Here is a 25249-nt window from a genome sequence, read left to right as displayed (position 1 = left end):
ACACTGTCTGACTTATCTAAAAAGTGATTACACTGGTATCTTTATTTGCTCTGCCCTGTACCGATATCAGCCTTCAGCCAGCGCTCTGTTTTCAGTGTCAGGATGGGCAAAGTGGAAATCCCCAAATGAGCTGCTGCTTAATTCCTTGCTTATGGATGGGGGAGTATTGTACACCAAGAACCTGAACAGCATAACTTAGTGGTAAGCTCAAATTATGGTTGGTTGTTCCAGGTATAGACTCCGGGGAATTGAAACCAGCCCCGATTTTTGCCGGAGAGAAGAGTTTCAAAACTTAGGTAATGTCACTCAAAGGAAAGGCTTTTCTGGATGTGCTTTTCTAGAAAGTTATGATGCATTTGTCTAGCACGCTGTCTCTTGCATTTAACATGATTGGCAGTTTATGGGAAGTGCCATCTGAAAAACGCAAGGGGTTTGCTTTCGTGCAGCATGTAAAAGAAAGCTTCACTTTGTTGTTTCCGCACCAGAAATGGCAAGGCTCTGCGACGGAGTTCAGGATGTCTGTATGCCTTTGCAGGTTTTCATTTTGGTTTACTCGGAAAAGAGCTCCTATCTTCAGAGGTACACCTATTGTAGTTTGAAAACTGCTACTGCTATAGATGAGTCGAACCAAATTCTTAATCACATTGCTGTGAAAAATGGGGTTGTACAGCAACACTTTGCTTCCCTTAAAAAAAAAAAAAGTTGGTGCAATGGTATTGATATTGGGCATTGAATGATAAAAAATTAAGGTCAGTTTGAGAAGAGTATACTCTGCCTACTTAAAAATTCCTCCCCTCTGTTTTTGGGTGGCTGGATGTGCTAGCCTACATGAAAACAAGCCAAGGGAGCGACAGTGTAGCCAGCTTTTGAAAGTCAGGCCTTTCAGCTGCATGCTTAAACTAGTGGATATTCTACGATATATTAGTGTGTAATATTTACTAAGATTTCTGTTCTGAAGTATTATAAATGCTTCTGTGTATTGCTTAAAAGGTTGGGAATAAACCATCTTGCCGAAGCAGTAGCTACGTTTTGAGGCTGGATAGAAATTTAGCTTATTGGGACCTCTTGGAATGAATGCTATGTGTAGTAAAGAGAATTTGCTGAATTTTATTAACACTGCAGGATTTTTATGCAAAAAGTACATATATATGGCTATAGACATGTCCAGTAAAAATGGGCAATTTTATTAAACCATGAATTTATGGGAGTATTAGAATGGTTGCCTGGGGCTTCAGCATGATTTTTCAGTGCTCTGGATGGTTAATACAGAATAGCCTGACTGCTAGGACAGAGCAGCCCAGAATAATTTTCCTTGTCCCAGTTAAGTCAAGAACTATTAGAGCAGTGGAAATAAGGTTTCAACAAGAGGGGGAAAAAAGGATGAAGGAAGTGTCAGCTCTCACTCTTGCTAGTGAGAAGGGAGAGTACACAAATGGACCAGGAGTTAGAACGGGAGAAGGGTGAGTAGCAGTAACCAGTGAAAATAGAAAATAGGCTAATGTTGCCAAAGCACATAAGTGGATTAGGAATGATTTTCACTCTTCCTGGTGCTTAAAAAAAAAAAAAAAAAGCAAAAGCAACTGTATGAGTGTTTGCAGTAAGACATACAGGTCAAAGGAATATGTGGTTTTCTCTGACCTGCATGTTTGTCAGGAAAGGATTATTCTCTGTTATCAAGCCTGATGCTTGAGCCCTTACAAGTCATTTCTCTCCAATCTAGTACCACCAAATTGGGCTACGCTGGCTACACAGGAGACCTGCCATCATCTGGTGGCTTTGCTTCCCCTGATGCTGGGAGCAGGGAAGGCACAGCAACTAAGAAACTCCAGTAAGCCCCTTTCACTGTCTATCTGATACTTAAATGTTTGGAGGACTGACTTCAAGTACTTTCTTAATGTACCTTTCTCACCTTCTTTTCCTAAGGTATTATTTTTTTCTCCTGTTGTGTCTTGAGGTATTTGATTGTGATACTGCAGTAGAAGTAACGTTTCTGAGCAGCATTTTCAAGGACCAGGAGACTGAAAGGTGGGCTTGGGTGAGAGGTATCTTTAACCTTCGCATTGCAACAACCTGTGGTGATCTGCTGGTTACTCAGTAAGCAGAATTTCTAGTCTTTTTGAAGTGCAAGTGTAACAGGACAACTGGGAAGAATGAAAGTGTGTGATGTAGAAGGCCAGGTATTAGTCAACAGGCCCGTATGCAACTGCGTGTGTGAAGGCTGTTTGCTCAGTAGCTGTGACCAGTAACCATTATGCTTCTTGGCTGTTAGCCGTCTAGTCCAAGTTGACAATCAATAGACTACCTGTTGGAAGAAATGGGGCTCTTTGCTAAAGGAAGAAATGTTCTGCTCTGCTCTTCTTCGCAAGGAACTCAGCATTGTGCTTGAGGATTTATCTTCAGGAATAATTTCTGATAGTGGTGTATCTTGATTCTCCGATCAGCAGTCTGGCTGATATTTGAAGCTATGAATTTGAAAAAATGGATAATCATGGGGAATCGTGGCTAGCTCTTGTCTCTTAACCAGGCAGACTGTTGGTGTGTCGGGACCCACACAAAAAGGGTTGAGGAACCCAGTTGCCATCTTCAGAAACCACAGTACCTCATTCCATCGTTTGGTGAGTCACTGTGACAAATGGCTTTTGAATCTAATAGTCCTGAGCCTGTGCTGTCCTACCCTTAGCCCATCTTAGGGATTATCTGTCATGCTCTCAGCAGAACAAGAAGATGCAGCAGTGTGTAAACAGGCTTGCAGGAGGTATTGGAGTGCCTCGTGAACAGACTTCCGCTGCCTGTGCTTCCTCATTCTGGACATCTCCAGTTGTGATGTCCTGCTCCAGACCAGCTCTGTCTGGAGCACGACAAGCTGTTCTCACACTGAGGGAAAGATACAACCGCTTCTCTCGCTCTCCCTGGTCTACTCTTTTCAACATTAAGAGTTAGTTTCTGTGGTTCTCAGATTAAAATACGTATGTTCCCATGTAGCTGAGATGCGTTATCCTTACAACACATTTGCTTTTGAACTATTCAGAGCAATGAGGCTATTTCTGTAATGCCTCCCAAGGAAGCACGTGGGAAGGAAGAAGTTTGATCAACCTGTTTCTTGCACAGAGGAAGATACAAGGCAAACCCAAAGGGGAGGCATTAAGTGTTCTTTTCTGCTCAGCAAGCTTTTCTAATGTGCGAAAGAAAATTGTCCTTCGTGTCATCTCAGATGATTATATTCACGAAAGCCAGCCTAGAAAAATCATACCTGTATTAGGCACTAGCTATCTACAGTCAGTCTTATTTTATGCCCTTATCTTGATTACCTTTTTTACCATGGGCACTCAGCAGGAGAAAAAAGCCGCATCATTCTGATTGCTTCATGTTTCCAAGATGTTTTTTCAGAGAAAATGTTTCTCGAGCTTTGTTCAACCTCTGAAGTAGAATTTGGTCTTTCTGGGAATCATGTGAGATCAAGTAATTGCCTGGAGCAAGAGCATATGTACTGAAGCTGCAGGAGCGAAGACCTTGGTATCAAAGGCCGCCTGCTATTGCTCTCCATCTCTTCGGCCTTAAAGTTTACCAGGTTATAAATTCAGCTTGTCGTCTTCCTATACAATGGCTAGCAGTTCTTCAGCAGATGAACAGGGCAGTTTCTCAAGGACTATTTCCTATTTATATCCTAGCCAGAAATCCGCTGTTGCGGAAAGCTTGTTGTAGTCTTCACAAGGTGTACCGAGTTGTTTTCCAGCCTTCTTTCCGGTTCCTCCTTTTACTGTTTTCTTGGTCAACAAATCCATGTCAGCATGTAGCTTTGACCTTCATGTTTGCAGCCCTGCTTACACAGATACCTGGTAGGGGTAGAAAAAATGTTCCGCAATAGAACTTTAATAGGTTTTTTCCAAAAAAATTATATTGATCAGCTTGTGTGAAGAATTTGTTATGAAAAAAAAAAACTTCTGAACACTTTCTGGTTGAAGAAAACGGGGAAAAATGTCAGTTTATATTGATGTGGCTGGACTTGACACACACAGAGAGCATTGTTTAACCTGTATTTTCTGTTTGTGGTGTGTATTTTATTAACGGTGCTCAGTAAGAAAGACATTCCTAGCAAGCTGGGGTTGTATTTATGGAGTGAACTTTACCAATCCTGTAAAACTGATCGAAAAATCTTGACTAGGGTCACTGTCCATGCGTAGGTCTGCAGGCCTGCGATTCACCTCTGACGTTTGGGTCGCATACCTGTATGCGGTAGTTCCTCACCCTTGAATCTGCGACATAAAGGACAGAGCACTTTTTCAATCATTTTGCTTTTAAGTGGCTGTAGTAGTTGAGTATAGCTTTTCTAAAATATTTTCTTGCTTTCAGCCTATTTTCTTGAGCCTAAACACAAACTTAGTGGCCCCTTCGAGGTTATGTAGGCTCAGGTATTGCCATATATGCAAGGTGCAGTCATTTTTTTGTTTGGCTTGTTTTGTCTGCTGTTTGGCACAAGAGAGCCTCCCCTGGCCCCCAACTCCTGCCAACAATTAAAGACAGTTACCAGTCCCCAGCGGGAATAAATGTTTCCAGCCAATATTTGCAGCCGGTGCTGTCCTGGAAGAATGGAGGTACTGCTGCTATTGTCAGCTGGAGGTGTAGGGAGGCTTCATTTTGGCTCGTCAGTGAGAAATAAAGATGTAAAATATAACTCTGATGGTGGTAGCTTTACTGGTTGCCCAAGAAACACCGCACAAGGCTTTGCATAGCTGTGGCTCGGACTCCTTAATGTATCTGTCCTTTCTTCTGTGGCAGAGGGTCCTGATCTGGGGAGTAACCGTGGTCACCTTGATCCTAGTAAGGAGGGATCCTCCCTGTAGTTGAATGTCACGAAGTATGACTAAGGGTGAGTCTCCTGGAGGTGTTCTGTGACTCTGTCCGTGAACTGCTTCCTTGGAGTGTTCTCCCTTTTGCAGCCTTTGTAGGAGGGCAAAGTCATCAACCAGTGTTTGATAAGATACGGGACAACTGTTTCACTTACTCAATACCATCTATCTTGTATTCAGAGTAAGAGAGAGTTTCTCATAAGAAAAAACAGCACGATTATTTCACAAGAGATGCAATTACAGTAGAATCATATCGTAATGTGTCAATTTAAATATTTAATGTTTTCTGTCATTTGACTGACATGGCACACGAGCATTTTGGTTGTCGTCTATCCTTTTAGTATTGGATTTGGCTTCTTTCTCCAGAGGCCTGCAAAGGTTGCTGTTCTGCAAGGAGAAGTGCCATGTGACATCAGCTCTCGGAAAGCTGAAAATTCAGAGCAGCCAGCAGTGAGAACTGAGGTCCTGCTTTACCAGCGGTGATGTGTTCCTACCTAAGGTGCGTGTAGAAGAGCCAAAGGTGCTGTTTTGGCTTTGCAAGTTGGTTGCCAGCAGCTAATTGCAGCGGAAAAGAGGTTTCTGGTGTGGGTGTACTTGCAACATTTAATTGTGTCCTTGTAGGTTAATTGAGGCTGTGCTGTGGCTTTCTGTTTCTTCTTCATTTTTTTTCCCCACTATCTCAGGAGAGAAGAATACTACTTGTTGGAACTGCCTCTGAAACTCACAGTTGCTTTCTAAAATATACTCCCAACCTTGAGGAGAAAGCAAAATATGAGAATACTAGTATATATGTGTTTAAATCTGTTCATACTTTTAAAAGACAAAACCTCTACTCATAGATGATCTACATTTGTTGTGTGGAGGACTCCCAGAAGCTGGACAAATTGTGTTCATACTGGGAGTGAGGAAAGCCAAGCAAGGGGCTTTCCTGCTCTTATTCAATGCTTGTCCATACAGTACTTGGGGACAGGTGGCTTGGGGTAAGTGACATAATTCATGGTTATGCTGCTGGGGTGAAATCTGGGTTTAAATGAACATTTGCCTTTGATTTTAGCAAAGCCACATTTCTCTTTAGGACTGGAGACAAGAAGGAAGACTAGATACGCTGGTGAAGGTGGCAGAGGAGAGAGAGGTAGTTGTATGAATTTCAGCAAGCGGACATAGAAGCAGGAAAAAGAATTAAGTTTGAGATGAGAAAGATATAAATAGGGAAAGGAAATAGGCTCCTCTCTGAATGTGGAGGGGAAGGAAGCAGATAATGGTGATCAGGTGATAGTCTGGGGGAGGTAAAGAGCTGGAAAGGGAAGAAAAATGGAGGTAGAGATCTCATAGGGGTCATGGAATGCATTGATTTCTTTTTAAGGATCTTGCATTTTCAGCAGAAAGAAACACTAATTAGCAACTTCTATACCCTCACAAATTTATTTAACCAATCTAACTTACTGTTTAGAGTGGGATGGGAATAACTCAAGGAAATGGTGGGGAAGGGGTGATCTTTACCGATGGGTTTTATTTGCAAGGCAGGAGGCACAGAGAGAATCAGCACTTCTTTTAGGGGAAGTATGGCAAGAGGAACAGTTCCAGGTGGGTCCCTTTTCTGCTCCCAGGGCTCTGTGGATTCATTTTTTTCAGTATTTCCACATGCATCTTCATTCTCCTGTGCTACAGTTTCACGGTTTTCTTAGCAGGCAACATGCTGCCTCTAATCAGAGATTTGCAGCACTTGATGTTTTCTAAGGTGCGGTGCAATAGCTCTTGTTCTCAGGTGATGTTATCCACAGCATTGTGTCGAGCTGTCAAAGCTGTGAAATTGAGGTACCTACTTCAGGGCTCGGTGTATGTTGCTAGTCCTTGTGCAGTCGTGAAGGGAGAGGGCTGAGGAGGTTGGTGGCTTGTGCATGCTGCCTCTGTAGTGCCAGGTATAAAAATCTCCCCGTTCTTTTTCTCCTGTTTTATTTTTATACTTATGTTTTCACTTTGTGTCATTTAGAAATCAAAGCAGGAGTGTGCAGTTCAGCAGCAGCAGCAGAACTATGCTTACTACGAATCTACTGCTTTGCTCAAATTAAACATTTATGGGGCCAGGGACTCCTCACTGCTCCCTCTCAAGTCTTTCAGCCTCCTACCGTGTGAGGATCTTTTTTTTTTTCTTTGCACTTTGACATGGCTCCTGCAAGAAGTACAGCAAAATTATCCTCCATTGGCGCCTTTCCCTTCCGGGCCACCGTTCCCTTGTGTGTCCAGTTTGTTTTTTCCTTAACCATAGCTTATGGGCAGAGACCTGGTCTCAGTTACTTGTACCTTTTTCTGGTTTCAGGGGTCTATACCGAAGTGGTGTAATTGGGTAGGAGCTCCTTGTTCCTCAAACCAGGTAACATGACGCTGCAGCGTATTACCCACTGATGCTGTAAGCTGTGTTGACTGGCTTGGTTTCTGCGGAGAGCAGTCGGGTACCTTTGAAGGTACCTGGCTCTTATCTGCAGGCTCTTCTGTGGCATGAAGCCTGGAGTGAAACTTGGGCCGTGGTTCTCTTTCTTGGGGATGCTGGAAGCAAAGATAACTTTTGCAGAAGAGAGGGCTGTTTCTGAGCCTAGTCAGAGACTTACAGGATGTAAAGGATGTTGCAAATGCTCAGTCTTTCTTTGCGAGAGCACGGTCTACTTCTTTGGTTCAACTTTTTTAGCTTAAAATAGTGCTGCATGGATGCTAAAATCCCACGCTCCTAAAATAGATCAAGTAGAACAAGCACTTTACTGATGACTCCTCCTCAGGAGAGGAGAGAGAGAAGGTAACAATGAACAGATGGCAGGTATTAGTCATCTCACCTAATATATCTGAAGACCTCAGACGCTATCAGCACAAAGGTGGTGGAGGAACTGAGAGGGAATGAGTCCTCCTAACAAACCAGACTGGCTATTAGAGTTGCACTTGATACAGATGGAGGGGACTTGTAGCCGAATGAGCTAAACCGAGAAGAGTATGCTCGCAGAGGCTCAGAAAGTCCTGGCCAGATCCCGAGACTATTTTTACCTGCCCGGTTTGCAAAGCCATTCCCTTCCCTGTTTGACATGTCCTCCGGCGCATCGTTCCTTGGAGCTCCCATGCTTATAAGGCAGTTGCCTCTGCAGAAGGCCTAGTACGAGGGTCCAGTACCTCAGAAATAAGCAAATTCTTCCAATTTCAGTATCAGCTGGAATGGTGTTACTGTAACTTCTGCTGTAATGAATTTGTACAGAAGCTGCTTGATGTTTTCATGTAGTATCTAAATTGCCAGGGCGCACCTTGCAGTTTAATTCGGCTGGCTCAGCATCCCCTCTCTTCTCTAGGTGGCTGGTATCTACACGTTGGCCCTGGCCCAGTTGGCAGTAAGCTCATAGGAAAGCCTCTGAGATGCTACTGCCTGCTGATTTGCTGGGAGCACATTGTGTAAATGAAATATAAAATCTGTACAGTCGTTTGTATGTAAGTGGCTTCCAGCAAACTTGACACCACAGAGCAAGTAGGCCACTGAAGTTCCTGTGGAGGCATCGTGGGGGAAATGCGTCGTTTCCAGTTGCTTGCTCTGATTGCATTGTTTGTAGAATCAGTTGCTCTAAAACCAGCCTGTCCAAAAGGCAGCATGGCTGTGGGCACGCTGGAGGGTGGGAAGGCAGGGTGCAAATGTGGACTCTTTTCACTTCCCTGTGCAGAGATGGAGTCGTCAAGAATCGCAGCATCGGTCAGATCTCACAGAACAGCTGTATGTGAGGATCTTTTTTCATTTGTTTTGGGTTTTTTTGGTTTTTTTTTTTGTTTTAAAATCTTCAGCAACAGAGGCTGAATGTGTGGTCTCCTCCTTTTTGTCCTCTTTTGTTCCATCTTTTTGGCATTCACTTGTGAAGAGAGCTGCTCTGCTGGAGGTACTCCCATCGTTTTTCACACTTGCGTTCAGACCTCTGCGCAAGCCAAGCGCCCTGTGGGCCGCTGAATTACAAGCACCGTTTTGGTGGCACCGTACATCTTTGGGCTTCGGCTGTTGCCAAACACCTAATGAATGTATGAAGTGAGTAAAGCACTTCTGCTACCGACTCTGCTGATACATAAGGGGTTAAAGTAAGCTCTGTTTATTAACGTTGATACTTCAAATTGTGGCAGAACGCTTTGAAAATGTGACAGCGGACAGGGCAGCAGGCAGTAAACACCGTTAAACGACAATACTGTTCAATATTTGCTGTTAATTGAGAGAGGCAGCAGCTGCTGGTATGCAGCTTCAGCCAGGATGAATTAGTAATGAGTCTGTAACTCTGGGGTTTTTTTCTGGTTTAAAGTTGCATCAGCCCTTTATGCTTCAGGAGCATGCTTGGGGTAGAAATAAAAAATCATAGCAGGCCCTAAATTGCAGATTTTATTTTGCTTGTGTTTTCCAGTGAGTTGTCATGGAGCTGGGGTGTCAGAGATAAATTTAGCAGCAGTAATGAAATTACCTGGTATTTAAGGACTAAACTTAAAGATTTGGGGTTAGCTTTTCTACTCCGCGTGGCAGACAGTGGGAATGTAGCAGGCAAAGCAAGCTCCTCCTTTGCAAGGAAGCGCTTTTGTTGCTTTCTCATGGGTTTCCAAAGACGCTTTCAGTTACGATTTCTCTGAACAGGACTTCTGGTTTAGCTTTCTTTGCTGGCCTGCACTGCAGGTCGGGATGTAGGAGAGAGTTTTGGCCCTTGCAGGAGAGGGAACACTAATTCAGCATATTCGTTGGGCTTTCTTTGCACTTTTGCCATGCAAACGTGTTGAGTTTAACCTTTGAAAACTTGGTGATAAGCTGTTATCAGCCAACAGTTAAAATAACAAACCCTCCCACCTTGCTGAGTTGGGATAGGAACTTCCCACGGCTTCAAGGCCTGAGTATCGTACAGGAACAGCGTTAATCCAGGCACAGCAGCCAGGCTGGGGACAAAGTTTACTCTCTGAAGAAATCAGCCACAGCTGCTACTTTCATGCTGTCTATGCAGCCTGCCCCGTAAGTATTTATTTTGCACGTTTTATTTTGAACTATAGATGTGATCGTGAGAGTGCAAAACCGTGTTATAGTGGTTAGCAGCATCTCGAACACGTCCCAAGTTGGGCACGGGAAATGAAATTCTAGCTCTGTTGCAAACAATGCTATTGATTTCAGGACAGCTCGGCTTTCACCACAAGTAGAAGAATTTTGAAGCAAATAATGTTTTGTTTGTTCAGTTCTTTAAACAAAATCCATCTGCACGGGTTAGTGTTTGAATCCACACGCTCAGAATTCTGCTGGTATTTTGTTAGGATGAGAAATACTAGATTCCTTGGGTCCACGATGATTGCGTTAAAGAGGAAAAAAATTCAATCCGCAGGTATGTTTTGTAACCCTGTTTCCAGTTTGTACGATTTCTGTACTATGTACGATCGGTTTCTGTAATTGTTCTATTCGCATTAAGCTCTTACCAAGTGGGTAAGTGCGTTTATGCATCTTAAGAGCTTATATCTGCGGTACACTGTGCTTTTTCCTGTATTGCCTGACAGATGCGTAAAATCTTTCAGGTTGAACCTGGAAAGCAAGTGTTAAAAGCCAATAGAATACTACAAAAGGGGGCGGTAAATGCAGGAAGAGCTAAACTCATCTGGTGGTATAAGTCCTTTAGCTCCAGCAGTCCCTTCTCGTCTAGGGCACTGACAATTCCTACCTTTGCTAGCGGTTATCAAATGGTGTTTTAAAATCTGTCCTTAGATGGCTGTATTTTCTTCATGTGAAATTCAATAACTTATTCCAATGGCATTCTGCCAACTTCGGGCATCTAGAGTCTCATGGTTTTTTTTTTTACATCTGTCTCTCCAATTTTATGTGCTGTTTTCTATGTATGTGAATTGTGTTTAGAACTATAATGTGTCAAACACAATCTTTCCGGTTTTGTGTGGCTTTGATTCTCACGAGTCTGTGTTGCTGTTTCATCTGTAGTGTCTACTTAAAAATGTTTGGTTTTTTAAGCAAGAAAATAAACCTTGGTGTGTTTACATGCACAATTCCTGTCTTAAAACACTTGCAGAAATTGTAATTACTGGCTTTTGGGGCTTTTTTTTTTCCCCATTGATTTAATAGAACCACCATGTAATTTTCTTGTGAACAAAGGCAAATATTTACATTTTTAATATATTAAAAACTATAACGCTGAAGTTTGTCTAATAAACCTGTTAGAACATGTGTATATTTACTCTGGTTTATATCTTCCAGTATAACTCCTTGCCTCTGTTGGAAGAAGTTATTAACTGCTTAATAAACACTGTTCTCAGCAGTGTGCTAATGAGGAATTCAACTCCATACCTACGGGGTGTGTTCCCTATTTCTAGAAGGGTGTTTGCTAGGTGTTGGTAGGACCTCTAGCAAGGTGTATAAACGTCCATCTGCTTTGGTGTGGTCAAATGTCTGCACTTCTACAAAATTTGGATGCCGTGTCTCGCTCTTACTTGTGCTGCGTCCCCAACTCGCTCTAAGGACATGTCCGTGTGGCCGCTGTACTGGTGCCAGTGAGTTGCTGACTGGGTGCTTTTGTAGAACTACTTGGGCACCAGCTCCTGCTAGAATAATGCTGGTATTGATGACCAGTTGTTTCAGCTTGAGGTAGTGTACAGCAGAGCTCTGCTGACTTCTCTGACTGGGGGATTTCGTTTTTCTCTGCAAACCGTTGAGTAAGATGGGAGAAGTCCTCCGTGAGGAGCATTGCCGTTTGCTTAAATAACACGATGGGAAAGCAGAGCAAGAGGCTTTGGTGCACTGGTAGAATTACCCTCTGCTGCTGATGGTGGAGGGCTGTAAATGGATGAACAGATTTACTACAGTTGTGTGTCTGTCATTGACGATATTGACATGCTGCCTCCAGGAAGGTGACTGACCTGGAAATTATTTTGTAAATAAATGGTTAATACCGGGCTCCTAGAGGGCAACAGCGCTTGCAAAGTGGTACTTTCTTGGGCAAGAATATTGCTATATCATCCTCCTCCTCTCAGTTGCTGGAATATAGCCTCTGAATGGAGCCTAACCTTGACTTCACAAGCTTTCTCTTACTGGGAATGTGGAATTTGCTCATTTTTTTTTGTGGCAAATTAAAGGAGACAAGGAACGAACTAATACAACCCTAAAATGAAATGACAGTGGCAACAAGACTTAGTGTTGTTGGTGAAAGACCAGCAAATGTCTGTCAAGTAGAGCTATCAGTGCTGGAAATTTGTTTTGCAGGACTTGTTTTTGCTACTCCTTTGTCAGTAGTTTTCAGGGCGTATTCAGTAGAAATTATTCAGCTTCTGTAACTGTGAACTGTTTTTTCTCAAATACAAAAACGTTCATGTTTGTTTCCTGTAATGCAGTGTAACTGTTATTCTCTTAAGTTGTATTTATAATTGTAGTGATGAGTTCACGACTGTCCTTTTGAGATTGTTTTTCTGATGTTACCATCCAAAGTGACCGTTTCAGAATACGCGACTGCCAGTAATTAAATGTGTAAGAATAAGAGATAGCAGAAAGGGTTGTGAAGTGTGTGGGGTGAATTGCCCTGTGGGAGGGACCCCTAGAAAATAAACAGCTCTGGCAGACAGTCATTGCTGTCTCCTATACCAGAGTGCTGGTGGCATCTTCTTTCTTACTAAGGATTGTTATGTATCTCATGATTGTGTTTCCTACATAATTTTTTAACTAATCCTGAAACTTAATCTTGGGTTAAACTGAAGTATGCAGTTTTGACGTGGGAGGGGAATACATGATGCTTACTCCTACTTCTGCAAAAAATGAGGAATACGCTGATTTTCCCAGACTTTGGGAGTGGTCTTGAGACCAGCTGAGTCGCATGTGGTGCATAACGTGAAGCAGATGGTGCCTACGGTTTTGCAAGGCCAGCTAGCTTTTGTTGTCTGAAGTCTTTAATTCTGGCAAGACAGTTGTGCTGGTATTACTTAATCCCTTCTTCGATGTGGTGGTAGCTTTGTTGTGTCTGTGATGAGAAGGATTTAAGGAAAACAATGTTTGCAGGTAGGACTGTAATAACTTATGGTTCTCTGAAAATTTGCTTACAGTTAGGAAAACAAATAACTTGGAGTTTAAATATAAAATTAAGTGTAAAAAGTCATTAATAGATTATCTTGAAGTATGTTACTTTAAAATCTAATCCAATCCTGAACGATGTAATTTTGTAATATGGAAAGCTGTGAGCTCTTTTACTGGAGCTGCTTGCTTAATTTAGAATAAAATTGTACTGTAAAAGGATTATAGAGTGTATGCCTGTGCTAAGAAAGGATGTACTAAATGTGTTGAGGTCTTTTTCTACTCCGAGCTTCTCTTTGAAAGTGCATACTCAATGTTGGATTTTTTCTGCTGAATTTAAATGTGCCACGTAACATTAGGATGTCCTAACGGCATGTTTCGGATGGATCGCGGGAGCAGTTATTTAAATACATTTTTGTTCAATGGGATTCTGAGTTTTCTCGTTCTTCTTTCTAGAGAGAAGAATTCAGTGCTGGAGCGTCCTAAACGTTACCTACGGCACAGCTTCAGAGAAGAGCTTGATTTATCTGACTTGAAGAGGAGGCACATGTGCAGTAAGCCAAGAGGACATGGGCTTTCAGCGCATCTGGAAAAATGATCAGGTATCAGCAGTTGCTGACGTTTAAACTGTTGTAACTGATCAGAAACTTGAGAAGACATGAGACAATAAAGCACTCGCTCCTGCAGTTGTCCTTAAATTTTAGCTGTGCTTCCCTTTCCGTGGTAGGAAAGAGGGGAGTTTACCTTCTTGTTTTATGTTGTGTCCATAGTTCTTTGGCTGCTGAAGGTGCTCGGTCGCAGACACCTGAGGGGATCCAGCTCAGGTGGGAGTGAACGGGAAGGGCCAAGTGCCGAAGGGGTGTTTGCCTTGACTGAGTTGAAGTTTATCTCTCAGTGGTTAGATTTTTCAAATATAACTCGAACTCTGAAAGCATTTGAATCTATTAATTCAGGTTTATTGATTTGGTGAGGGGATAACTTTGATATATTATTTTCCTATTGTTATAAGTACTTTTTCCATTGTATTCACTCTGGTGATTGACTGGAGAATGCAGGTGCCCTCACAGGAACCCAAGCTGTTCTAGCTGGAGTAGAGACACCAGCAAAGTTCCAGAAAATGCAGAGAGTCATGGTTCATTTTGAAATCTGAAGAGGTTTTAGGTTCAATACTGTAAGAACTATATCTTTTTAGCTATTCGTTTGTTTTCAAGCAGCTGTTCATCGTTTCTAAAATAATGTCAGATATCTAAAGTAGTGTCAAACCTTCACTATTGGAGGTAACTGCTCTACACAGGTACTTGGCCTAGCTGGCTCGCTGGTTGCTGATCCAGTGTGGTGTCTGCTGCCGTAGGTAGTGCAGAGCTTATATATCTCCGGTGTCCTGCCTCCGGTGCTTCCCTTTGGCAAGTATCAGCCATGATCGGGGACGTGCTTTAGCGAGCTCGCAGCCCATTTCGTTACAGCGAAGGGGGCTTCATTAAAAAGTAGCTTGGCACTTCTGCGGTAGACAGCATTTGTTTGTTTTTGTACTTCTGTTCACAGTTGCGCTGCCTGTCTTTGAGAAGGCAGAGCCTGCATCACGGAGGAGGTGACTGCTGTCTGGGAACAGCCGGGTGCAGCTCAGGGAGAGCAGCTTTGGGAGGCTGAGCAGGGCAGGGGAGGAGGAAGGAGCGAGAGATGCAGTAGGCGGCCAGGAGCCCGCAGCTCGTGCAGGGAGACTGAGGTAACGCCGAGAAGCAGCCAGTCCTCCGAGGTGAAACTTCCCTAGGGACCAGAGAGCACTGGGCAGAGTTTGCTGCAATGTGGTCGTTGAGGTCTACGTGGAAGCCTGGAAACAAGGCTCAGCAGGCAGGGAGGGTCATGTCTAAATCCTTCCTATTTCTCGTCTGACTGACCTGGTCTCTCTGAGTTTCCCTTCCTGAAAGCGTTCTAGCTCATGTTCTAAGAAAACTTGGCGTTTTTTCTTCAGCGAGGCAAATGTCTCTCCGTATTTGGCAAAGAGCTTTGAGTGGCAAGGAGTCCAATCTCAGACAGGTTGATCTGTTGACTAATTACAATTCCGTTCTCTGAGGAGTGGCCAGCTGTGTAAGGACACCTCTGGACATTCTGGAGAGACTGCTTAGGACACGGGGTTAGGAGCTTTAAGACGGCTTTTGGGCTTCAAGTGCACTCTTCTTCCCCTCTGTCCTCAAAGTGAGTCTTTATGGTCTGTTGTCACTTTTGAAACGTGACATAAATGGCAGGAGGTTTCTTGCTTTCTGACTTGTCTTCTGTAATCTTCTGATGCATCTGCGTGAGCTTGCAATATTTTCTGTAATGTTTATCACCTTTGATGTTAGCACGATACCTAATGTGTTTTGGCTATTGCTATTCCAAAGAACATAGAATCTGGTGAATCTGTCATGCATTTTTTTAGTTTAACTATACCTATTTTGTGTATTAAAAATTAGATGGTAAAATGTTACCAAACATGGATATATCTATGTGAAGAACTGAAAAGGAGCAAATTTTATTAAAATTCTGTAATCTTTTGGGAATTAAGTTTAGAGGAATGTTTTAAAAGAAAAAATTGTTTCTGGTTTTCTTTATAGGTGCTGGCTGAAAGATCACTTATTCTTGTCTCTTCAACTGTAAAATTATCTAAAGTTTTCTTCAGTTAGTGAACATAGATATATAATATATATATTTGCATAATGCAAGAAAACATTTAGTTGCCTCATTTGAGGAGACTGAAAAGGATTTTGTTCTATACATTTTCTTTAAATTTGTGCCATCTTTGTCATAAGGATGTATTTCATGCAGAGAAAGCTACAGATATATAAGTTTTAGGAGGTTCCTGAGCTGCCTCTGAGTGGGACTGCAGGAAAGATGTGAGATGGAGCTACATTTTGGGATTAATTTCTTAATATAAAAGCTGTTGATTTTTACCCATTCTGTGAGGAGTGGTGGGTGCTGTAGAGGCAGAGGATCCATATATTTAGCCTCTAGCTGTCTCTCGTCATGAGTTATAATTAAGGTGAAGTATTTTACTGAAGAATTAAATTCTCCCTTGATTTGAACCTGGTTTCATCTCAATGAAAGCAATTAGTTGCATGAACTACCCTGTCCTTGCTTCATCAACAACAATTCATCAGTTGCTTCATCAACATTGCTGCTTCTTATTTATCTTATTTTTTCCAGTTAATAGACAAGGCAGTCTGTGTCGGAGTACTGTATGCGTAGTAGTGGCTTAACGGCAGAAAATACGGCTCGTAAGGGGGGCTGTGACATTTAGTAGATGGCATGTAATGGGAGAGCAAGTGAACCAGGCGAGTTTTTAATTATGTAGTCTGTCATGGTTTTGTCCGGCTGTATATTATATCTTTTGTGAAAAGTATACAAGCACTTTCTGTAAACCTTTCCTTACTAATAAGGGGGAAGTTGGTGTTTCAGCAGGCTCACATCTCTGCTTGAAGGGAAGGGGGGGCACCTTTTTTACTCTGCTTATGGAGGGCTGTAAGTTATAAAACAGTCTCGTGAAAGAGTTGTCCTGGAAGGTCCCAGGGTTAATGCTTCAGCTGACATGTTTTTGAACATGGCTCTCATTCTTTCTCTCTTAGCCATGACTTGAATTTACTAACGTGGTGCTTGTTTTCCCTGGGTGGGCAAATCTCATGCAACACAAAGCTGATGGTTTGAGTGACTTGCAGCGTTGGGACACTGGCTAACTTCTACGTGTCCTTTTGGTGAAGGCTGATAATTTTTGGTTGTCTCTTGAGGACGGCGCTATGACTTAATTCAGAAAGCATGTATTTGGTATGCCATACAGCATCTATCTCCTGAGAGTGTCCTGCTTTGGGGTGCCTTCTACACCGTACCGCATTGTCCAACGTTGTGCTTGGAAACAAGGATCAAAATCACCTCTGCTGACAAGTTTAATGCTCTCAATCTGAATATTCTGGACCAAAAATCTGTTACTCGTGATTGTAACTATTTAAAGTGTTGTCATAACTCTTCACAAAATGAGTAATTCTGTGTCGTGATACCTCAGACAGATCAAGAGGACTCTTCTAGGGTCTGCATTTAGCAGCGGGGGAACAGAAGTAGTCTCTTGGGAGAAAGGGGGGAAAAAAAAAAGTGGTAAACTGTGAAGCAAAAGTACTGATAGCTTCATGACTGACGCTAGTCTGGGAGGAAGATGCTGAGCAGGCTTTATTTGTCTTGAGAATATTCACATAGGACTGATCCACTGTTCTTGAAGGAACTTTATCACAGTACTACAGAGAAAACTGTTAGTACTAAATATAGTGCCTTATTCTGGCAGTCTCTAACTTATAAATGCTTTTGAATGCTGCTGTCCTAATGGGCTTTCAGCAGGTTTTGTAGGTTTTTTTTGGTAGGAATCTGAATAATATCCCTCAGAGAGATTGTATAACAGTAGCAAGGATGGAAAGATTTCCTTCATCAAGACCTTGTACTGCAAAAGATCAGATTAATGTTTTAGCTTCTGGTCTTGCTGCAGAGCTTGCAGTACTTCGATGTCTTCATAGGAGAAGACGACTGAAAGGTTCCAAAAGATCGTCTTGACCCTTTCTGTCAAAACATCATCATTATTGCTGGATAATTCTTGTGAGATGATTTTTTTTTTTTTCTTTTACTTCCTAATAAAGGAGGCAACATGACTTCCTTAGGCTGGCGCTCACTATGTTTACCGCTTAGAAAAGTTCTTCTAATGGCCTAAGTCGATTTTTCTTGTTGCAGTTTGAGTCCGTTACTTTTTTCTACTCACCATAGATGTGGAGGATAGGTTTCCTCTTTCTTTGCTGAAACTGTTTCTATATTTAATAGAAATATATCATATCTCAATCTTAGCTTTTTTTTTTACTCTGTTCAGATGGAACAACTCGATGAGTTAGCTCCTTCATCCCTTGTAGCTCACCTTATTTACTGCCTGTCTTTTCTTGTAGTTGTGTCGTGGTTTCTCTCTTTCTTGAAAAGCCTGACCTAAAAATGGACTTTCCCAAAGGCTTTATCGAAACGGAATAGATGGGGAATTTGTGCTCCTGTCAAGGGATAGAAGTTGCCTTGTTTGTGACAACTTGATATTTATAATTTGTGCTCAGTCTGTGATCCCCTCTGCCCCAAATCCTTATCTACAAAACAGCTGCTCAGCAGTTGTTTCTATATTTGTGCAGGTGATTTTTTTCCTCTGAACAAAACTTGACCTTGAGGAATTGTACAGCATTTTTTAATCACTTCTCCAGTTTCATTAATTCCTCGCCCCAATAGCTTCCCATTTGTGCATGCCTTTTTGTGGGAATATGTCTTTTTGTGGGAATAACATCAATTACAGGACTTTTCTTTCCACATGGCAGTAATACTGAGGCTTTATTGTCAGGTCGCTCACTACTTTTGCAGGCTTCTAACCTGGGAGAGGAAAGGTGACTGTAGCTCAGTTGGCTTTAAAAGCCTCCCTTATAACTGCTAATTATATGTACTTATTTTTACTTCTTTTGCAGTATTTCTCACTGTTTGCAATTCTACAAGAGTTATTTATTGTTATGGAAGACTTCGTTTTGGCATGTTCTCCGTGAGGAGCATTATTTTGTGACTGTTTCCTGAACAAATAGGTCTCCTTGTCTTACAGGGCCTCTGCCAACGGTTTCTGCAAATGATTTCTAGAGGGAAAAACCAGCAAATGAACAGATTTTCATCTGTTTAGTTGTATTACCCTACTCCTGACTATCTGTATTTAGACTGACTTCCTGATTGTTCATCCTTTCCTTGATAATGTTTCCAACCCATTGTCTGATTTCAACTACATGTTAGAGATGGAGGTTTTAAGATAACGAAATTCCTACAGGTTTTGCCCGAACCAACGGGCAGCTTGGAAGGAGGTAAACCTAAGTTCCCTCAAATACCCCTGACCAAGGGAAAGGATGTGCTCTGAGTCCATGCAGATTCAGGTGGCAGAGAGTTCCCCCAAGGAAGACGACCTTAGCAGCTTCGCCAGACACAAGGGGGGTTCTACATGCACGTTCTACTTCACTTGTCTCCTCTGTGCTTCCTGCCAGCTGGCCACGATGACTGTAAATCTGGGAAGACTGTTGTTCACTTGCTGCATTGACTGCCTTTTTAGCAGCAAGGAAATGGGCTCCGGTGTCTCTTAGGTAGCAGTGTGTTCTTCCCCGATGAGTTCCAGAACTTCTCCTTATGCCTGAGAAGCTGCGCCGTCTTCCTTCAGGAAGGTAAAAATCTGCAAAGGTAGTCTTTTGAACTTCCCCAGCCTCATCAGTGTATGTTCTTAACGTTATAGTGGCATGTCTTCTCCTAAAATTACACAGACTTTTATCGTGGTGAGGAGCCTGAATGGCAGGGCTCTTCTGGAAAGAGTAGGTTTGCTGGGAAAACCACCCAGAAACTCCTTAAAAAAGAATCCGTACCAGCCTCAGGCTTAAGCAAGGGAAGACATAATGCATTTTGTCTTGTCATTCTCTTTCAGTGCCTTTAGTGTTGTTTTTTTTTTTTTTTTTTAAGTTCTTGGAGTGTTGCTAAAGGTAATACAAGGGCAAGGGAAGTCATCATACAGTCTTATGTGGTCCTACCCATCATATCGTGCAGAGCACGCGCAGTCAAAAAAACCAGCTGGCAACTGTAGGGCAGGTGATTTTGCTGTAGGAAGCTTCACTTTGGTAACACAAGTTGGTAGCACTTTCATTTGAAGACTGTATGGTGGTGGTACAAGTGTCCGTGAGTTTGAGTAGATTTTGGGTAGACATTTGACGATAGGAGTAGCTTTCTCTCAGGGTATTGCATATCTGTGGGTTTGTAGCCATCCCCAGCTCTGCTGTCATTTTTAAGCAGAGCTACACATCTCGCCGTGGCTCACTAAAGAGCTCCTAGCTCGTGGCGCTGGTCCTGTCAAATTGCAGTCCCGTTCCCCTGCCTTTGCAGGGAGGACTTCTCAAAGTCTCAGATCTGGGGAGATTCTGGTTAAAAGCCTGAAGATCTGATGGTTTAAGTATGATTTGTGTTCCTTCCTTCCTGTCACCCAACCCACTGCTGAAGATGAGGATGCTCAGAAGAGGAATGCATACCTGCAGGGTTGGAAAAATCGATCCAAGATTTCAGATTTTAGAACTTGACAGTAAAATGTCCCTCTGACCATCTTATCTATGCAAATATTTACCTAGGCTTTCTCCTGTTAGAGAATCATTTGCTCTTTCACTTCACCTATTTGTTCATTCAGGTAGAAAGTTTTCTCGGCAGAGTGTGCCTCCTGCTGTGCGCCCAGTAGCTTTATAAACAGCCTTATTGATGTATAACTATGAAATTAGCGTTGGAGTCGCTTTCATCTCTTTTCTGATTTTCTGCTTTTGTTAGTGGAACGTGCCACAAGAAGTGTTAGGCATTTGCTTTGCTTTTCTGCTTCCCCCTGTGTCTGTTACTGGCCACCGTCAGAGACAGGACACTGGGATGAGTGGGCCTTTGCTGCCATGCTGCAGAACCATCCTTTCCAATCAGAGGTTGTATGAGGATTTTTGCCCAACATCAGCGTCGAGTTGCGCAGGCCTATACATAGCAAACGTATGCTATTTTTGATTATTGGCATAATATTGTTATTCTCAGTCTTGTGCAATTTTAGTAGTTTTCCAATTTATTAAAATTGAAGGTCACAGGATTGGAGAACTCGTTAAATGATTAATTTAGGACTGGACTCCAATTAATATGATGTGCCAACTCGAAATGTTACGCCTAGCAGATGCTGTATAACATTCCTATTAGTTACTAATTGGCTTGAAAGCGCTTAATTATCTTTTTCAAATATGGTGATCAGATATTTTTTAAATATTTCTAGCTTTCCTCTTTGCACCCATTACCACCAATTTTGCCTGCTATGTCTCCCAACCGTCTAGTTCCTTACTCATATGTTCTTTCAGAAGTCCTGCTGCCTGCGAACTTTTCACTAGTGTGCTCCCTTATGAACTTTGTGGGGTTTTTTTAATATCTTATACTCTTGTTGTACTCTTTGTTTCTATTTTCACGTTAATACTGAGCTAAACTTATCTGTAGAATCATGTTTGGGCATCTGATACTTCACAGAGTTCTCTGCTTTTGCTAGTGTTTTTGTCTGAATAAGGAGGAAAATAATTTCTCTTTGTAATTTTGATCAACTTAGTTACTCTCCACTGATGCGTGGAAAGAGCTATGTAATCTGTACTATTAAAATGCGTAACTGATTACAAACATCCTGGTTTCTAATGCTGCTGTTTGGCTACCAACATAATCTGGTAACAGCCATCAATTTTAGGCCAGTGATTGGGTTGGGTTTTTTTTGTTTTCATAGTGATTTAAAGTAACTATCTTGCATTAAATTTGGGACTTTTGTGTTTGAAAATTGGAACCTGAGCTGTTGAGACATAGATGAAATTGAGTGCTGGTATACGGAACCAAGTCACCATGGAGAAGAAAATCTTAAGTTGTATGTGCAAGCTCTTTTCCTCTACTGGAGCCTTCCTGGGGTTTTGTTCCTGCTTATTTTCCCTGCTGGGTGTTTCTTTAAAATGTCACTTCAATTAACCCTTGGAAACCTCTGAAAATTATTTCCCTTTCTATTTTTATTCTGACTTTCCTTGTTCTATAGCAGTGTTTCTCCTTTTCTTCCACTTCTCGCACGCGGTACTATACTCCCGCTTTTAGTTCCTGAATTTATCCCTTTTTGCTTTAGGGTAAGAGAGTAAATTACCATTTCTTGTTCCTGTTTTGAAAATGCCAGGGAAATCTGGAAGCTGTTGTTTTCGTCCCGTGGTGGCGAGGTCGGCTGTAAGGCAGAGCGTTGGGCTCCGATGGGGAAGGGAAGGCAGAGCAGGTCTCGGTACTGAGTAACCTGATGCAGTTGGGGTTTGAAATCGTGAGACGGAGTGATGCCTGTGAAGAAGAGCTGTCTCTCACCATACCTCCACTCCCGCTTCTCCTTGCGTGTAGCAGCGCTCAGTCTGGAGCGGTTGTGTCGCCCGGGTAGAAGTCTCGTGCTTTGTGTTTTGCGACTCTTATCTGTTAAAGAATAGCTATGTCTTCAGCAAAGGCTGACTTGTGCGTTCTTTTGTCTTGAAAGTGGGTAACAAGAAATTTGCATTAACTTTAATTTTCTGTGGCCGGCTTTATAAAGGCCAATTCAAAAAACAAAGTCCAAAATCAAAGCTCAATTTATTGTGGCCGCTGTTGAATTCACAGCATACTAATACGTTCCTATCATTGCAACTCTTTGGTGGAGTGATAGTATCTAATAATACGCTATGGTACAACTAAGAGACGAAGGTGTGCTGAGAAGCAGATGTGGGAGTCCACTGACTCCCAAACGGTGTCTTTTGGTGTAAGAGAACTGGAGAAGAACTGGCTGTACTGCCCTGGCTCTCCCTTCCTTGCTCCATGGCAAAGATGCATGAAAAAATAAACTACTGTCTTAATACAGGCAAACACCTACCTATCCCCTCATATAAGTGCATTTTTAGGTGAGTATTGTCTCTGTAGGTGTGGCTGTATTCACTTCCAGAAAGGCTTTTGCATCCTGCCCTTCTCCCTCCACAGAAGTCGGTATCGGTGCTGGCTCACGTCGTATCAAGTAGCACAAAATCCTTGCTTTCTAAACCCAGATCCACATTGCTGTTACATCCAGTCCTGGTTTATTTTGGGATGTTACCTAGTATCCATAAGGAATGGTGTGATTCTCTCAGACATTCTCTTAAGATGTGCTCCACCGGAGTAAGTTTGGGGACATTCTGTTTTGAGATAGTTGCTTCCTACGTGCTCAGAAAAAGGGTGGTGAAAATATGGAAATTCTGGCTCTTAATCATTTGGAGGCTGCAAATTGTTTAGAAGGAGATTTACAGACCAAATTGACGAATTCTGATAAGCCCTGAGATGATGTAATTTCATAGTTTACAGCCTCGGTTTCCCTCCAAACCTCGACCTTCATTCCTCTTATATGCTCATCCCTCCACTTCTTCCCTCACATTTCAAAGATACAAAAATAAGGCAAAACTTGTGCTCTTCCCCTGTCCGGATCCAATTAATCGTAGCTGCTCTGCGTGCCTTCACCGGGTCACTGCCATCTATTTGGGTGCCCAAAATGACGCTGTGTGCCCTTGCATCCATCCAGTATGCGGAATCAAGTATTTTCATTGGCACGGAATTGAAAACGAAATGAAAATGGGTGGTGGGCTGTGACACACGGACGTCGCACCCACCGTTCGTTACGTAGCTGCAAGTGTGAAACTATGTGTGCTCCGATTTTTTTTTTTTGTTTGTTTGTTTTGTTTTGTTTTTGAATGTTTCTGACGTCGTGAGCTTGTCTGCCCGCTGTTGGGAACGTTTGAGAGCTGAATGCGTGATTTTGTTAGTGCTCCTATTTTTATTTTGTTGGTGCTTTTGCATCACTAATCAAATACAAGCCTCCTATTGTTCTCCCTGCAGCTTCCTTCCAGTACATGCTTATATTTAGTTATTTTAATAATAATACCCAGGGTTTGTAATCCCGAAAGAAGCTGGAGAGATGATAAACTCCTTTTCTGATTACTAAATACGTTTGATTAATATAACAGATGGCCGTTATTTGATACGCTGTTGTTACCCAAGCTGTGCGGAGGGGCCGAAACTCGCCGGAGCAATGACTTGAAGTCATTAGAGGATGTCCTCGCCCGGTCCTCTCCGCGGAATGGCAGCAGTGATGCCATTTTACCCAACAGCTTCACTTCACTTACCAACAAATTGTTTTCAGTCTCCTCTCTCCCCCTCCTCCCCATGCCCACGTAGTACAGAGGCGTGCAGCCCTCCCGGCTGGCGGGGGAGCCCGGCGTTTCGGGGTGGCTCGATTGGGGGCCCAGCCAGCGCCGCCGAATCTCGAAACAGCCCGATTTACATCCATTCATGAATCCGTGACGTCAGCACGCTTCTGTGCTTCTTTGCAGCAGGCTGCAGGATTGTGTGGGTGGAATTTCCTTTTATTTTGCAACACTTCCTTTTTTTTTTTTTTTTTTTGCCTTCCATCTTTTTAAAACAAGAAAATGGAGCATCACATAGGACATCTTAATCCTTGTAAGTATTTAAATGAAAATGTCTTTTTTTTTTTTTTTGGAAGCGTGTGTGTGTGTGTGTTTAACGATCAGTGTTACCCTTTCGCCATTTATTTCAGAAGGACAGATGGATGTTGCATTTGTGATGCGAAAGGGCTGAAAAAATGATGCTGAGAGAAGGGAAAAGGAAACGTGAAACCTTAATTTATCCATCACTGCATATAAATCTGATAGCTGGCCTGTCCTTTTGCTTGTCGGTGTGCTAGACATTTTTCAGTTGCAATTTTGCACGTTATCTTCTCGTGCCCCCCTTTTAAAGGGGAAGGGAATGGCAATGGAGAATGGATATATATGGAATAGACAAGGACTGACATAACAATTACTAGAGATCGTGTAAAGAAGCAGAATTGTCTTTTCTTGCCATGTAGGCAATTGTAATTGTTTTTTTCCTTGTGGGCTAATCAAACAATTCTTCTGTTGTGTTATGGTAATAAATCATTTAATTTTATTTTTGAGATGAAGAGGACATGTGTGTTTTCTCTCTATCAGCCGGGCAGGAATTTGTTCCTTTATTATTGAAAATAGCAGTTTGAGCTGTCTCTGTCGTGCTGAAGGCATGATTTTTACCCCTCGTTTTCCTAATAGACGAGGAAGCTGGGAGTACCATTGCAGTTAACGATACTGCTCACTGGGGCAAGATTTGTCCTATTCTTGCTTACCTGAATGGGGCATGATGTCATGTTTTCTCCCAATGAAATGAGTGGAGCTGCTCTTTATTTTTGTTGTGGGGAGGTGGTTTAGGTACTGCAATAGCTTAATCGTATCAAGCCACGTGTCTCTCAAGTAAATGAAAAATTGGGTATTTTAAGTTGATCTGGAGAAAGATGACATCAGGCCCATGTGTTTGGATATACTGATTTTATCCATAGGCAGTCTCTTCAATAGAAGATACTGAAGGAATGTGTTTTGATCGGCGATTTTGAGGGAGAAAATATGAAAATATCTGAAATAAAACCCACATGGATGAGGGAAATGAGAGAAATTCAGCTGGTCAGACTGGCAAATGTGGGCACGTTTCACAGTAACTGCTGCGTGTGTAGCCATAGACATCCCGGGATATCTTAGAATGGGGAGGTTAAAGTTGTCCTTGGTGTAAAAGTTTTTGTTACTATCCTTTTTGTTGTGTCCCCAAATGTGTGCGGGTTTTTGTTTCTGGAGAGAGACAACCCTTTGAACCTCCCTTTCTGTAACAGTCTTCGGCTGCGAAAAACAAATAAATCATGATTTTGATGTAGTGGGGTTTTTTGTTTGTTTGTTTT

The 25249-nt window shown here is 42.3% G+C and overlaps 2 protein-coding genes across 2 annotated transcripts in view; one reads left to right on the top strand and one right to left on the bottom strand.

Annotated features, from left to right (window-relative positions):
- EHHADH (enoyl-CoA, hydratase/3-hydroxyacyl CoA dehydrogenase) overlaps positions 1-23786 on the bottom strand; it is a 71946-nt gene extending 48160 nt beyond the window's left edge. The window contains exons 1-2 of the mRNA XM_009887384.1: positions 23489-23786; positions 21816-21912 (exon numbers count right to left, since the gene is read on the bottom strand). Of these exons, the coding sequence (XP_009885686.1) occupies positions 21816-21912; positions 23489-23786 (395 nt within the window). The remainder of the gene's footprint in view (positions 1-21815; positions 21913-23488) is intronic.
- A 100-nt stretch (positions 23787-23886) lies between these two features.
- Positions 23887-25249, top strand: part of MAP3K13 (mitogen-activated protein kinase kinase kinase 13) — a 37833-nt gene continuing 36470 nt past the window's right edge. Inside the window, exon 1 of the mRNA XM_009887361.1 lies at positions 23887-23952. The gene's annotated coding sequence lies outside the window, so the exon portion shown is untranslated. The remainder of the gene's footprint in view (positions 23953-25249) is intronic.

This window comes from Charadrius vociferus, unplaced genomic scaffold (assembly GCF_000708025.1).
Source record: "Charadrius vociferus isolate BGI_N301 unplaced genomic scaffold, ASM70802v2 scaffold406, whole genome shotgun sequence".
Classification (NCBI taxonomy): Eukaryota; Metazoa; Chordata; class Aves; order Charadriiformes; family Charadriidae; genus Charadrius; species Charadrius vociferus.
Note: the sequence above shows the minus strand (reverse complement) of the source record. Positions and strands in the feature narration are given on the sequence as shown.